The sequence below is a fragment of the Chiloscyllium punctatum genome, chromosome 11 (assembly GCF_047496795.1).
Source record: "Chiloscyllium punctatum isolate Juve2018m chromosome 11, sChiPun1.3, whole genome shotgun sequence".
Classification (NCBI taxonomy): domain Eukaryota; kingdom Metazoa; phylum Chordata; class Chondrichthyes; order Orectolobiformes; family Hemiscylliidae; genus Chiloscyllium; species Chiloscyllium punctatum.
Window position 1 is genome coordinate 9,707,574 of NC_092749.1, and position 14,231 is coordinate 9,721,804.

A 14,231-nucleotide genomic window follows, 5' to 3' on the forward strand; every position below is an offset into this window, starting at 1 on the left:
TGTGTAAGCGAGTGAGACAATGGGGTGTGTGTGAGTGAGACAGCAGGGCATCTGTGTATGTCAGTGAGAGAGAGTTTTTGTGAATGTGTGTGTGTATACTATGGTTAAATCCAACTGTTTGCTTCCCCAGTGTTCTGACAGATCAGAGTCCGCTTTTCCAACTCCCAGACTCCAATCTCATTCCCAGTACGATCCTGGGCCAGACTCCTGAGCGCCACTCTCTGGTTGGCTGTTAAAATTTCCCTCTGTTATCCCAATGCACTATCTAGGAATATTATCAATGCAGCCAATCTACTAAATCAGCTAAATAATGAACTGAGTTAGACAGAGCCAACAGCAACAACTGCCAATTCCAAACCAGACATGAGATTTTAATGCATTGCGTAAAAAAAGTAATTATTTCCAAAAATATATACTTTTTCATTTCACAACATAAAATCGATCCTCATCACTTCAATAATTATACTGTGATCAGTTTTAATATAAAATGTTTGTGGTCAGTTCCACCAAAAATATAAACATCTTTTAACAAGTAAAGCCTTACTGAGTACTGTATTTGTGTTCACCTCAGTTTTTAAAAGTCATCTTTCTTGAAGACAGATTAGGGCAAAAACAGATCCTAAATGGGGATCAAAACTGGCTACTGAGGGAAGCAGATTGAGGATTAATCAATAATCTGACTGAGGGGTTCCAAGGCATTTACATGTAGAATATCTGATACCTTGAAATGAATTACAAACCCAAATCTAATTAAGGGATTCTGAGGTGTTTGTATGGAGAATAACAGATAATCGGGAGTAAATTACAGGCTGGAATCTAATTGAGGGGTTCAGGATTATTTGTTTATAGAGCAACAAAAACCTGGGACAGAGTTACAGACTGAAATCTAATCAAGGGGTTCAGGGTGGTTTATATATAGAATAACATACTCGGGAGTGAGTTACAGTCTGGAATCTAATCAATGGGGTCAAGATGGTTTATATACAGAACAACAGATACCTGAGAGTGAGTTACAGGCTGGAATCTAATTGGAGGATTTAGAATTAGAATCCCTACAGTGTGGAAACAGGCCCTTTGACCCAACAAGTCCGTACCGACCCTCCAAAGAGTTTCCCACCCAGAACCGTTCCCTTACATATCCCCCTGACTCATGCACCTAACCCACACATCCCTGAACAGTTTGGACAATTTAGCATGGCCAATCCACCCAACCTGCACATCTTTGGACTGTGGGAGGAAACCAGAGCACCCGGAGGAAACCCACACAGACACGGGGAGAATGTGCAAACTCCACACAATCGCCCGAGGCCGGAATCGGACCCAGGACCCTGGAGCTGTGAAGCAGCAGTGCTCACCACTGAGCCACTGCACCACCCCTTTTGTTTGCGTGGGAATGGGTGGATTAATGATTAACTGAGAATACATAACAAGTAGAAACCCAATTGACATGTACAAATTATTGTCACGAGAAACTCATCTAGGTGCGTGTTACAAATGGGGATTTAATTGTGGGAATCTCCAGAAATGTGTCAATACTTGTAAAGTGAACTGGAGGAGGCCATTCAACCCTTGAGCCAATTCATGGCTTTCTGCATTTCAACTCCATTCAGCCCCTTCTTTCCAAATCCCTTGATATTCTTACGAACAAAAATTGATCAATCTCAATCTTGAAATCTCCTGTTGGATAAAATATCCCCCATTGCATTCCCCTTTTGTGGAGAAGTGTTGGCTGATTCACTCCTAACCCTGATTTACTCCTAACCCTGATTTACTCCTAACCCTGATTCACTCCTAACCCTGATTCACTCCTAACCCTGATTCACTCCTAACCCTGATTCACTCCTAACCCTGATTCACTCCTAACCCTGATTCACTCCTAACCCTGATTCACTCCTAACCCTGATTCACTCCTAACCCTGATTTACTCCTAACCCTGATTCACTCCTAACCCTGATTTACTCCTTGACGACTTATTGCTATTTTTAAGGTTAGAATCAGACAGCACATAAGGGAAGTCATTCATTCCCTCGTATCCATATTAACTCCTTGGTAGAGCTGATCAGGCTGGCCCACCCCCCCTTGCTGGTTAACCACTGGACAGATAATTTATTTCCGCTACAAGTGTTTCACCCATGTGAAAGGGTGAGAGGGCACAGGTTTAAATTAATCAATAAAGGTAGCAATAAGTGGTATGAGGAAGTTCATTATTACATAGAATGGAACACACTGCCTACAAGTGAGGCAGGTTCATGTGATCCACTGAAAAGGAAATGGGTTATTACCTTGTACAGGGTTGCAGGGAGAAGACGAGAGAGTGACACTATGTGAGGTGTCTATTTCAAGAGTTAGTGCAGCAAAGGATGGGCCAAATGGCCACCATTGACACAGTAAAAACTGTGAGGTTCTTTGGATTCCCCGAAGTTTGAAATTGATTGAATTGGATTAGTACAGAGAGACAGGCTTCCAAAATAATTTGGAATACATGCTGTAAAATGTATAATGTGCTTTAGTCCAAGGGAGTTGGAGATTTAATAGCCTAACAGTGGTAGAAAACAATGTATTTACATCAATATATATAAAATCTAGTTTTAAAAGTGTCAAAATTCAATGTAGGCAACTTGAGTCTTTCCGATCTGCTTCTGAATGCCCTGTCACCTGTAGCTCCTCAATAGAATGTCGGGCAGCAGCGGGTTATTGAAAGACTTGGTGAAAGCGGGGCAGAGGAGTTGGTGTGAGCAAGGAGGGGAAGGCTGGCGAGACTTGTTGAAGTTGGGTCAAGTTCAAACCAGTGGCCGGAACACCCCCTTCCTGCTGCAGCTGCTGCTCGCGGAGGGGACCGGCCCTCTGCCCGGTCTCTCCTTGCCCATATGACAGCGCTGCATCGCCACCTTGACGCTGGTCGCTGGCACCAGGAGGCGGGAGTCCAAGCAAACAGGAGATGTCCGTGGAATTCATGTTCAGGGGCTTGATATCTTTATGCATGGTGCTGACACAGTCCGTGGTGTTCAGGGAGACAGTCAAAGTTTCAAAACCAATGTCCGAGCTATCCTTATCTGGCGCTGATTGGGATTCAAGCCCGGGTATATCTCCAGGTAAGCTCACATTGTAGCTCCTTGTGCCAATCTTTGTAGACTGGTCTTTGCCGTGCATGGGGCTATAGGAGGAACTGTTGAGCTGGTATCGGGGGGGATGCATACAATGGCTTGGAGGGGGTGGCAAGGTAGGAGAAAGTATTGGAGATGGCATCTCCATGATAGTCCACCTTGTCCCCAGTGAGCTGGGCACCACGTGGCGAGTCTTTCTTGTGTGTTGCCTGAATGGTGAGGGATAGGTGTAGAGTTCTGTGCTCAGGTTAGCATTGCCCTTCTGCTCCAGCTTATTGGGAGGGTCAGGCCAGGCACCAGCCATCTCCTCCTTCAGGGAGGTGGGGAAGGCACCACTCATGGGCACCACCACCCTGTCAGCCTCTGACCGCCCCTTCAGCAGCTCCTGGGCGTGGCTCTTCTTGGTGTGCCGCGTCAAGTGGTCCTTCCGGCCAAAGCGCTGCGAACAGAACTGGCAGAGGAAGTCCTTGCGCCCCGTGTGGACCACCGTGTGCCGCCTGACGTCCTTGCGGGTGTAGAAACGGCGCTCACAGCGATCGCAGGCGTGACGTTTCTCCCGGGCACTGCTGGCCAGCCTGCCCGCGTGGCCCTTCAGGTGCTCCAGGAGCTGGTCCAACTGCCCAAACTCGCGGCTGCACACCCCACACGTCAGGTCACCGCTGGTGGCTGTGTGCCACGCCAGGTGCCGCCTGTAGCCCAGCTTGGTGTTGTACCTCTTGCCGCACTCGCCACACCTGAAGAGAGTCTTGTTGGGGTTGTGGGTCTGAAGATGGTTCTTGAGGTGGTCCTTCCGATGGAACATCTTCTCACAGTGTGAACATCGGTGAGGCTTCTGAGGGCAGTGAGTGGCCATGTGTCTGAAGGGGCAAGCACACCAGGACTTTTCTTAGAAAACTCTTTCACCAAAGATCCTCACACAACACCTTCCAAACCCACAACCACTTCTATCTACTAGGGCAAGGGCAGCAGATACATGGGAACACCAGCCCCTGTAAATTTCCCTCCAACCCATTCGCCATCCTGACTTGGAAATATATCACTGTTCCTTCACTGTTGCTGGGTTGAAATCCTGGAATTCCCTCCCTAAGGGCATTGTGGATCTAGCTACAGCGCATGGACTGCTGCAGTTCAAGGAGGCAGCTTATTCCCACCTTCTCAAGGGGAAAACTAGGAACAGGCAATAAATGTTGGCCCCATGAATGAATAAACCAAAAAGGAAGATTAAAAAGGAAAGCAAGGTCTCAAATCTTCAGTGAAGAGGGAGGTTTAATATGCTGATCCCCAAAGGACTCTGTTGAGGAAACCCACACTCCCACTGAGGAACCATGTTCTCTGAAGACTGGGAGCAATACACTCATCCTGGTTAGTTTCAATACACTACACCCCCCTCGATATGTGGCTGCTCTCTCAGATCAGAATGTGGCTGTCAGGTCGTGAACACAGATTCAAACCATTCAAAGCCCAAACTTAATCCCAATATCAGGAAGGTAGCCTCAGTATGAGATTAGCCAACTCGGAAGAGACTTCCGAGTTCAACAGTGGTGGCAAAATTCCTGGAATCATTTGAGGCTTAGAAATAAATTCAGGTGTCGGCCATTCAGCTCCTCTAGCTGATTACAGTTTGTATGCAACCTCAATTTCATTTCTTCACCCAAAATCCATAGCCCTCAGTTCCCTTGGGGTCCAAAATCCCATCTTTCTCAGCCTTGTAAATATTAATGACTAAGTCCACAGGCATCTAGTACAGAGCGTTCCAAACATTCACCTGTTAAAATGAAGATGTTCCTCTTCATTCTCGTCCTAAATGGCAGATTGCATATACTGAGACCGTGATGCCCAGTTCCTACACTTGCTGGCTATGGAAAGTGCCCATCAATACACCCTTTGAAGTTTCAATGAGATCACCTCTCATTCTTCTAAACTCTCCAGGATATCGGTCCATCCTGCTCTGTCTCTCCAAACAGGGACAGCCTTACCTCAGGTGTCAGCGTATTTATCCTGTGATGACTAAAATGAACAAGTGGTCATCCTGACTGGATCTTCAGATTGAGACACAGTCATGGCCGAAAAGATGCAGACTGAAGTCAAGGCCAATCAGGAACAAATAAAGTGGTGACTTCAACATAGTTTCTCAAAATCTGGTGGAATATTGATTCTTTCTAATCAACCCAGTCAGAGACGCACCTCTCGGGCAGGTAGGACTTAGACACAAGACGCCTGGCTCTGAGGTAGGGACACTACCACTGCATCACAAGAGCCCCAGCCAAAGGATTATAGGAAGACAGGTTTCTACAATTTACCCAGAAACCATTTAGATATTCATTGGGGTATCTCAGTTGCTTTCTATTATCAGGTAATGTCAAAGAAAGCAGTCAACTCCATCAAAAAAATCAACACAATTAAGGTCTCAGCCTTTATGAGATACTCTCAACACCCTAGTGACTGCTCATCCCTCAGCCAGCATGACTAACCTGATTACCCACCATTATCGCATTACTATTTGTGACGTCTTGCTGTGCTAACGTTTGAACAGTGCTAAATGATTGCAAGATCTTCCTTATTTTCCCAGCTGTCTGAGGTTTCCTTGCTTCATGCCTAGACCTGCTAATCGATTGATGTTTTTTAAAAAAATTATTCACTTCTGAGTGCTGCTGGCTGGGCCAACATTTATTGCACATTCCTAATTGCCCAGTCAAAATTCAACCACAATGCTGTGGCTCGGGAATTACATTTAAGCCAGACCAGGTAAGGATGGCACTTTCCCTCCCTAAAGGATATTAATGACAAAGATAGTTTCTTTTATTGGAATCAACAGGCTTGCATTTAATTCAAAATTTTATTGATTTCCAATGGAACCATCTATCAAGGTGGGATTCGAACCCATGACCCTAGAATATTAGCCTAAGGTTCTGGATTGCTATTCTAATGACATTACTACTTTGCCATTGCCTCTGCGAAAAGATTTTTAATCAGTCTGTTCTCTGGTATTTTGACACATCTCTGGAGCAGATGGGGTTTGAGCCCAGGCCTCCTGGCCTAGAGGTAGGGACACTACCAATGGACAAGAGATAGCGAATGCTTACTGTGGTGAGTCAATAACACCATTATTGTTGTATGATATCACTGATAGAAGGTGTACCTGCTTGATTTTTATTCTCATGGCACATGGGCATCACTGGCTGGGCCCAGCATTTATTGCCCGGCCCTAGTTGCCCCTTGAGAATGTGGGGGTGAGCTGCCTTCTTAAACCGCTGCAGTCCACGTGCTGTGGGTGTACCCACAATGCCCTAAAGGAAGTAGTTCCAGGATGTTGACCCAATGACAGTGAAGGAACGGTGATATATTTGCAAGTCAGAATGGTGAGTAGAGGGAAACTGGCTGGGGGTGGTGTACCCATGTGCCTGCTGCCCTTGTCCTTCTAGATGGAAATGGTTGTGGTTGTGGGTTTGGAATGCGCTGGCTAAAGATCTTTAGCGAATTTCTGTAGTGCATCTTGTAGATAGTACATACTGCTGCTACTGAGCATCAGTGGTGGAGGGAGTGGGGGCTCGTGGATGTGGAGACAATCAAGGGGCTGCTTTGTCCTGGATGGTGTCAAGCTTCTTGAGTGTTGTTGGGGCTGCACCCATCCAGGCAAATGGGGAATATTCCATCACACTCCTGACTTGTGCCTTGTAGATGGTGGATTGGCTTTTGGGAGTCAGGAAATGCGTCAGTCGCCTTAGTATTCTCAGCCTCTGACCTGCTCTTGTCGCCACTGTGTTTATGTAGAGAGTCCAGCTGAGTTTCTGATCAATTATAACTCCCAGGATGTTGATAGTGGGGATTCAGTGGTGGAAACAGCATTGAAATTCAAGGGTCGGTGGTTGGCTTGTCTCTTATTGGTGATGGTCATAGACTGGCATTTGTGTGGCACGAATGTTACTTGCCACTTGTCAGCCCAAGCCTGGATATTGTCCGGATCTTGTTGCATTTGAACATGGACTGCTTCAGTATCTGGGGAGTCGTGAATGGTGCAATCATTGGCGAACTTCCGATCTTATGAAGGAGAAAAGGTAATTGATGAAGCAGCTGAAGATGGTTGAGCCGAGTAGACTACACTGAGGAACTCCTGCAAAGATGGCCTGGAATTGAAATGACTGACCTCTAACAACCAAAACAATCTTCCTGTGAGTCAGACATGATTCCAATCAGCAGAGAGTTTGCCCCCTATACCCACTGACTCTAGATTTTTCAGGGTACTATGATGCCACACTCGGTCAAATGCAGCCTTGATGTCAAGGGCAGTTATTCTTACCTCCCCTCTGGAATTCAGGTCTTTTGTCCATGTTTGAATCAAGGCTGCAATGAGGTCAGGAACAGAGTGGCCCTGGCAGAACAAAACCAGGGTGCCAATGATGACACCTTCCATGATTGGTACCTCATCCACCATCTTTCACGTTCACATCCTCCACCAGTGATGCACAATGGCAACATGGCGTTCTGTCTACAAGATGCGCTGCAGAAAATCATCAAAGATCCTCAGACTGCACCTTCCAAACCCATGACCACTTCCATCTAGAAGGACAAGGGCAGCAGACACATGGGAACACCACCACTCTGCTAGTTTCCCTCCAAGATACTCACCATCCTGACTTGGAAATATATTGCCATTCCTTCGGTGTCACTGATGATCCTACACCCCCAAGGACTGTGGTGGTTCCAAACTCTAGCTCACTCCCATCTCTGGGGAATGGGTGATAAATATCGCCCAGCCAGCAACATCCACATCACTAAGTTTCTTTTTTAAAAAAGGTGCACCCTGGTCTTATTTCATCCAATAGTTCCAAAGTTTTGCGCACAGCTGCAATGTTTAAATTTGTCCCAAGGCCTTTCACTGGACCAAAGAGAGAGAGAGAGAGAGAGAGCAGGAGACTGACCAAAATACTTAGTGAAAGTGAGGACTGCAGATGCTGGAGATCAGAGGCAAGAGTGTGGTTCTGGAAAAGCACAGCAGTTCAGGCAGCATCCGAGGAGCAGGAAAATCGACGTTTCGGGCAAAATTCCTTCATCAGGAACGAGGCTGGGAGCCTCGGGGGGTGGAGAGATAAATGGGAGGGGGATGGGGCTGGGGGGAAGGTAGCTGAGAGTGTGATAGGTGGCTGGAGGTGGGGGTAAAGGGGGAGGGGGGGTGGAGTGGATAGGTGGGAAAGGAGATGGACAGATGGGACAGGTCATGGGGACACGTGCTGAGCTGGAGGGTTGGAACTGGGGTAAGGTGGGGGGAGGGGAAATGAGGAAACTGGTAAAGTCCACATTGATGCCCTGGAGTTGAAGTGTTCCGAAGCGGAAGATGGGGCATTCTCCTTCCAGGCGTCGGGTGGTGAGGGAGCGACGGTGGAGGAGGCCCAGGGCCTGCATGTTCTCGGTACAGTGGAAAGGGGAAGTTGAAATGTTGGGCACAGGGTGGTGGGGTTGATTGGTGTGAGTGTCCCGGAGATGTTCTCTGAAGCGCTCTGAGAGACGGTGTCCGGTCTCCCCAGTGTCAAGGAGACCGCATCGGGAGCAACGGATACAGTAAATGACATGTGTGGAAGTGCAGGTGAAACTTTGATAGATGTGGCCTTGGATGGAGGTGAGGGAGGAGGTGTAGGTGCAGGTTTTGCAATTCCTGCGGTGGCAGGGGAAGGTGCCGGGATAGGAGGGTGGGTTGGTGAGGGTGTGTGGGCCTGACCAGGTAGTCACGGAGGGAACAGTCTTTACGGAAAGCAGATAGGGATGGGGAGAGAAATATATCCCTGGTGGTGGAGTCCGTTTGTCGGGGGCGGAAATGTCGGTGGATGATGTGATGTTTACGGAGGTTAGTGGGGTGGAAGGTGAGGACTGGGAGGTTCTGTCCTTGTTGCGGTTGAAGGGGTGAGGAGCGGGACATGGATCAGATGCGTTGGAGGGCATCATCAACTACGTGGGAGGGCAATTTGCGGTCTTTAAAGAAGGAGGCCATTTGGTGTGTTCTGTGGTAGAACTGGTCCTCCTGGGAGACAGACGCGGTGGAGGCGGAGGGCTTTTGCCTGAAACATCTGATTTTCCTGCTCCTCAGATGCTGCCTGACCTGCACCACACTCTTGACTCTGACCAAAACACTCGGTCAAGGGATGAGTGAAGAGGGGGAGGGGAGTAGAAAGGGAATTCCCAAAGCTGCAGCCTTTACCTGATCAGTTTGTATTTGGAGATGAAAGCTTTGGCGCAGTCATGGTGTGAGCAGACATGTGGCCGTTCTCCGCTGTGTGTACAGGAGTGAGTGGTCAGCTTGTCAGCACTGAGGAAGACCTTCTTACACAGTGGGCACGGGAGGCTCCTCTGCACTTTCATCACTTGTCCCTCCTTGCCTGTGTCCATCTGTCCGTCTCGCGGCAGCACATTCAGACCTGGTGGCCACTTGGCCTGACCGTCAAGAGCAGGACTGTCTGCCTTCCAGCAAATGGGCATATGATCTGACCCCAAGCACCCGGTGACAGCCAGTCCCCGTACGCTCCCTTGGCCGGAATCACTGCAGGGATGAGACTCCAGCAAACTGAAGGTGCTGAACACATGGCAGCAGCTGGAGCATTTCCACCGGCTGGCAGTCTCCGTCTGCAGGAGAAAGAACAGGCATTTGAGGTTAGAATTACAGATATGCACCCATCAAGAATAGGATTGTGCCCGTCTCAGCCAGCTCTGTGAAAGAGCTAGTCAAATAGTCCTACTCTTTGGAAAGCACAGGAAAAGGCTGTTAGAATCGTACAATGGAATCCCTACACTGTGCAAGCAGGGCATTTGACCCAGCGACCTTCCAAAGAACACCCCAACGTGGAGCAACCTTATCCACATAATCCAACGTTTCCCATGGCTAATCCACCTCACCTGGAAACAATCCACCTGACCTGCACATCTTTGGATTGTGGGAGGAAACCAGAGCACCTGAAGGAAACCCACGCAGACACAGGGAGAACGTATAAACTCCACACAGACAGTCAGCTGAGGCTGGAATCGAACCCAGGTCCCTAGCGCTATGAGGCAGCAGTGCTAACACTGAGCCACCCTTTGGCCCATTATGTGTGGCTTATTGTTGACAGTCAAAAAATATCCACTTTACTATTCTCACCCCATTCCCCGACACTTGGGCTCAAAGCCTTCTCAGCTTTGGCATCATCGGTGCACATCCAAATATTTCTGAAATGTGATGAGGGTTTCTGTCTCTCCCACCCTTACAGGCAGCGAGTTCCAGATTCCCACCACCCTCTGGGTGAAAATGCAATTTCTCCCATCCTCTCCAAATCACCAGCCCCTTACTCTCTGATCATTAATCTCTCTGACAAGGGGAAAAGTTTCTTTCTGTCTACCCTATCTATGCCCCTCGTAATTTTATACATCTTCATCATGTCCCCACCCCTCAGTTTCCTCTGCTCCAAAGAAAGCAATACCAAAATGTCCAATCTCTCTTCCTAACTGAACCTCGCCACTCTGGGTAATATCCTGGTAAATCTCTCTTGCACCCTCTTCAGTCATATCCCACCCCCTCCCATAATATGGATTCCAGAACTGCACCCAATATTATAGCTGTGAATGAGCCCACGTTTTAATAGTTCCAGCATCGTATGCTCTGTGCCTCAGCTAGAAAGGAAAGCATCCTCTGGCCTTTCCATCAGGTATTTCTCTCCATCAGGTATTTCTTCAATTCCCTTTTGAAAGTTTCCAGTGAATTTGCTTCCATCGCCCTTTCAGGCTGCATGTTCAAGATCACAAGAACTCACTGAATAGAAATAAACCATCCTTCTCCAAGAATCCTCTGGTTCTTTTCCCAATTATACCTCTGTTCCTTTTGATTACAGCCCGTGGGGGAAAGAAAGTCGCTCCATCTGTGCACTTCACTTCCCTGATATCACCTGATGGACCTCTGATCCTTCCAGAGATGAGGAAAAGCCAAATAAGAAATTGGTAGAGAGGCCTTGGGAAAACTATCTGCTCTGTCTTCTAGAGCTGGGTCAGTCCTCCCTTCACATCCCAAAAATAAATGGCTGCAGTCAACTATTTCGATTAGATTAGATTCCCTACAGTGTGGAAAAGGCCCTTCAGCCCAACCAGTCCACACCGACCCTCCAAAGGGTAACCCACCCAGACCTATTTCCCTCTGACTAATGCATCTAGCACCATGGGTAATTTAGCATGGCCAATTCAGCTAACCTGCACATCTTTTGATTGTGGGAGGAAACCTATGCAGACACGGGGAGAATGTGCAAACTCCACACAGATAGTCACCTGAGGCTAAAATTGAACCTGGGACCCTGGTGCTGTGAGGCAGCAGTGCTAACCATTGAGCCACCATGCCACCCCTATACATAGAAATATAGTCTTCCATTTCTGTTGAGACTTGTCCATAACTTGACACACAGGGAAGTATCCAAACTCTTCATATCTAATCAGTTAGTTTAGAAATGCAGTAACTGTTCATTTACAGATAATCAAACTTGCCCATTTTCTCCGCTCAGAGAACAAGGAGATGAAAGAGGTATCATCGACCAAGGGAGAAATGTTGAACAGGTCACTGGGTGCATCACCCGTGACTGTTATTGCTCACCTCAGGCAGTAGAATGAGTTCCCATGGGCAGAAAACAGAACCTGAGATCTTTCAAGTCTGTTTGACAAAGAGACTGGTTCTCTAGCTTTACGGTATCGGTAAGACTCGACTGGTTTAACCTCTGGCGATGTGAATTAACCCAACCGAGCCAATCCCTCAGTGACAAACTGAGACTTACTGCAGCTGGAAATGTGGAGAGCCCAGGCTCCTGTTTGATTACCACTAAAGGAGCTTCCATGAATTTGGCGTAATCTGCCGCATACCAGACTTTCAGCTCCATCTGGGGTTGGATATTCTGTAGAAGAAACCATTCTATTACCATGGACATTGTTAAAACTTAACCCTGATGCACATCGCACTGCTCTGTATGTATCTATCTGCTGTAGCAGAGCTCCATTCTGGGTGGGAGACTGGTCTAAACAGTGACATCTACAGGAAGCACAGAATAAAAACATTCCAGCAAGAAACAAGAGTTCCAAAGCAAATAAAAATGTTAAAGATGGTATCAAATTTAACATTAAAGCATATAATTACACAAAGGTCTGCAGATACAGCTATGGTTAATAAGGAAGGGAAAAAGTGGATTGCAAGAGAAAGCTAGCTAGAAATATAAAATCAGATTGAGTTTCTAGCAAGATGTAAAGGGCTACATTTGCTGACAGCAGTCTGTGTGTTCTATGTCCCTCTTAAATTCACAAAGATGTGAATGATTGGTTTTGGGGGTTGTGGCCCAATACCCGGGGGGGTAAGCAAAGGGGTGGGAGGGGCAAGGAAAGGGGCTGGTGGAGGCTTCTAGGGTCCCACATCCTTTACCCCACCTCACCCGACCCCCACCCCGTCCTATCCTCCCACACCTGTGATCGCACTCCCATTACACATCTCCCCCTCCATCCTGTGTCCCCACATAGCCCCCATCCCACGTCCTAACTCCCATCACTTTTGCAAATTCCACACGATCGAGTCTTGGCTCTGGAATCGCAGATGCCTAGATGCCCGCTGTTGTAGGGGTCAGTCAACGCTGCCTTTCTCCCAATCAGTCAGGATCGACTCATGGTGGGTAAGAAGGTGGAAGGTCATCAGAGGGTAGGGAAATGCAAAATAAACAGCACAGCTATGGTCTGACTGAATGGCAGCACAGTCTTGAGTGGCAGAGTGGCCTACTCCTGCTCCTAATTGGTGTTAGTTAGCTCAGTTGGCTGGACAGCTTGTCTATGATGCCAACAGCGTCAGAAAAATTCCTGCACCAGCTGAGTTAACATGAAGAAGGACTCTCCTTCTCACTCTCTCCCCTCAGTGAGGTGTGGCGACCCTCAGGTTAACCCACCACCAGTCTCTCTCTCTCATGAGAGAGCAGTCCTATGATCCGGTAAGACAATGGTGACTTTACCTTGAGCTTTATTCATGTGTGTGTACATACCCGTTCCCCTCCAATGGATCTCCAGCCCCTACCTTTACAGTGGTGAAGTACACTTCTCCCTGGTGCTGATACGCTACGAGTGTTTGCTCCTCCAGATTCCTCGCAGGACGGACAAACATCATCCAGTTACCAGTCTCTTCATCTGGCGTGTTCAGGAAATATTTCACACCGTCCTTTAATACCTGAGGGAGTCAAGAGTGCATATATAGAACAAGGTACAACAAGGTCTCTCTCAAACTCAAGCTTAACTCAAGGGAGACAGTAAGCTACCTTCCCCCCAAACCCACCCCCTCCCATTTATCTCTCAGCCCCCAGGCCCACAAGCCTCATTCCTGATGAAGAGCTTATGCCCGAAATGTCGATTCTCCTGCTCCTCGGATGCTGCCTGATCTGCTGTGCTTTTCCAGCACCACACTCTCGACTCTGATCTCCAGCATCTGCAGCCCCCACTTTCTCCTATATATATTTCAATCTCAGGTGAAAAAGTCAGGGATGTTCAGTAGGTGGTACCCCTATGGCAAGCTTGGAAAATTCAAGGGCTTAAAATGGCAGATGCTGAGAGAGTGTTTCTATTGGCTAGAAAGTAACAAACTAGGAGGTCATAATATCACGTTGTTCTGAGATGAGGTAGATATTTTCAGTCAGACGATGACAAGTCTTTGCAATTCTTCATAGAATCATAGACTCCATACAGTCTGGAAGCAGTCCATTCAGCCCATTGAGTCCACACCACCCCTCTAAAGAGCATTCCAAACAAATCCACACCATCCCTGCAGTCCTACAGTTCCCATGGCCAATCCTTCTAACCTGAACATCTTTGGACTGTGGGAGGAAACCGGAACATCCAGAGGAAACTTCCGTGAGTCCTTGATGCTGAATATACTCACAACTGAGATCGCTAGATCTTTAGGTGCTAAGGAAATGCAGGGTTAATTTCTGAAAGTGGAGTTAGTGTAGAAGATTAGCCATAATCTTCCTCATTGGTGTGGCATCTTTAAGGCACCTTGGACATTCCTCATGTAACTCCAAACCCATTGCAAGGGAAGGCAGAAAAATTGTCATAGAGGTGGAGAAGGAGGCCACTCAGCCCATTGAGCCAGCTTTGCCATTCTAG

At 47.6% G+C, this 14,231-nt stretch overlaps 1 protein-coding gene across 9 annotated transcripts in view; it reads right to left on the minus strand.

The window, feature by feature from the left end:
- Positions 1-368: 368 nt before the first annotated feature.
- LOC140482722 (zinc finger protein PLAG1-like) overlaps positions 369-14,231 on the minus strand; it is a 35,943-nt gene continuing 22,080 nt past the window's right edge. For 5 of the 9 annotated variants that reach the window (XM_072580272.1, XM_072580273.1, XM_072580275.1 and 2 more), the window contains exons 5-8: positions 13,150-13,299; positions 11,879-11,995; positions 9,295-9,716; positions 370-3,961 (exon numbers count right to left, since the gene is read on the minus strand). In XM_072580272.1, coding sequence (XP_072436373.1) covers positions 2,692-3,961; positions 9,295-9,716; positions 11,879-11,995; positions 13,150-13,299 — 1,959 coding nt within the window. In that variant the 3' untranslated portion in view covers positions 370-2,691. Of the gene's footprint in view, positions 3,962-9,294; positions 9,717-11,878; positions 11,996-13,149; positions 13,300-14,231 lie in introns of all 9 variants that reach the window. The other 4 variants (XM_072580271.1, XM_072580270.1, XM_072580269.1 and 1 more) reach the window with 2 other exon arrangements.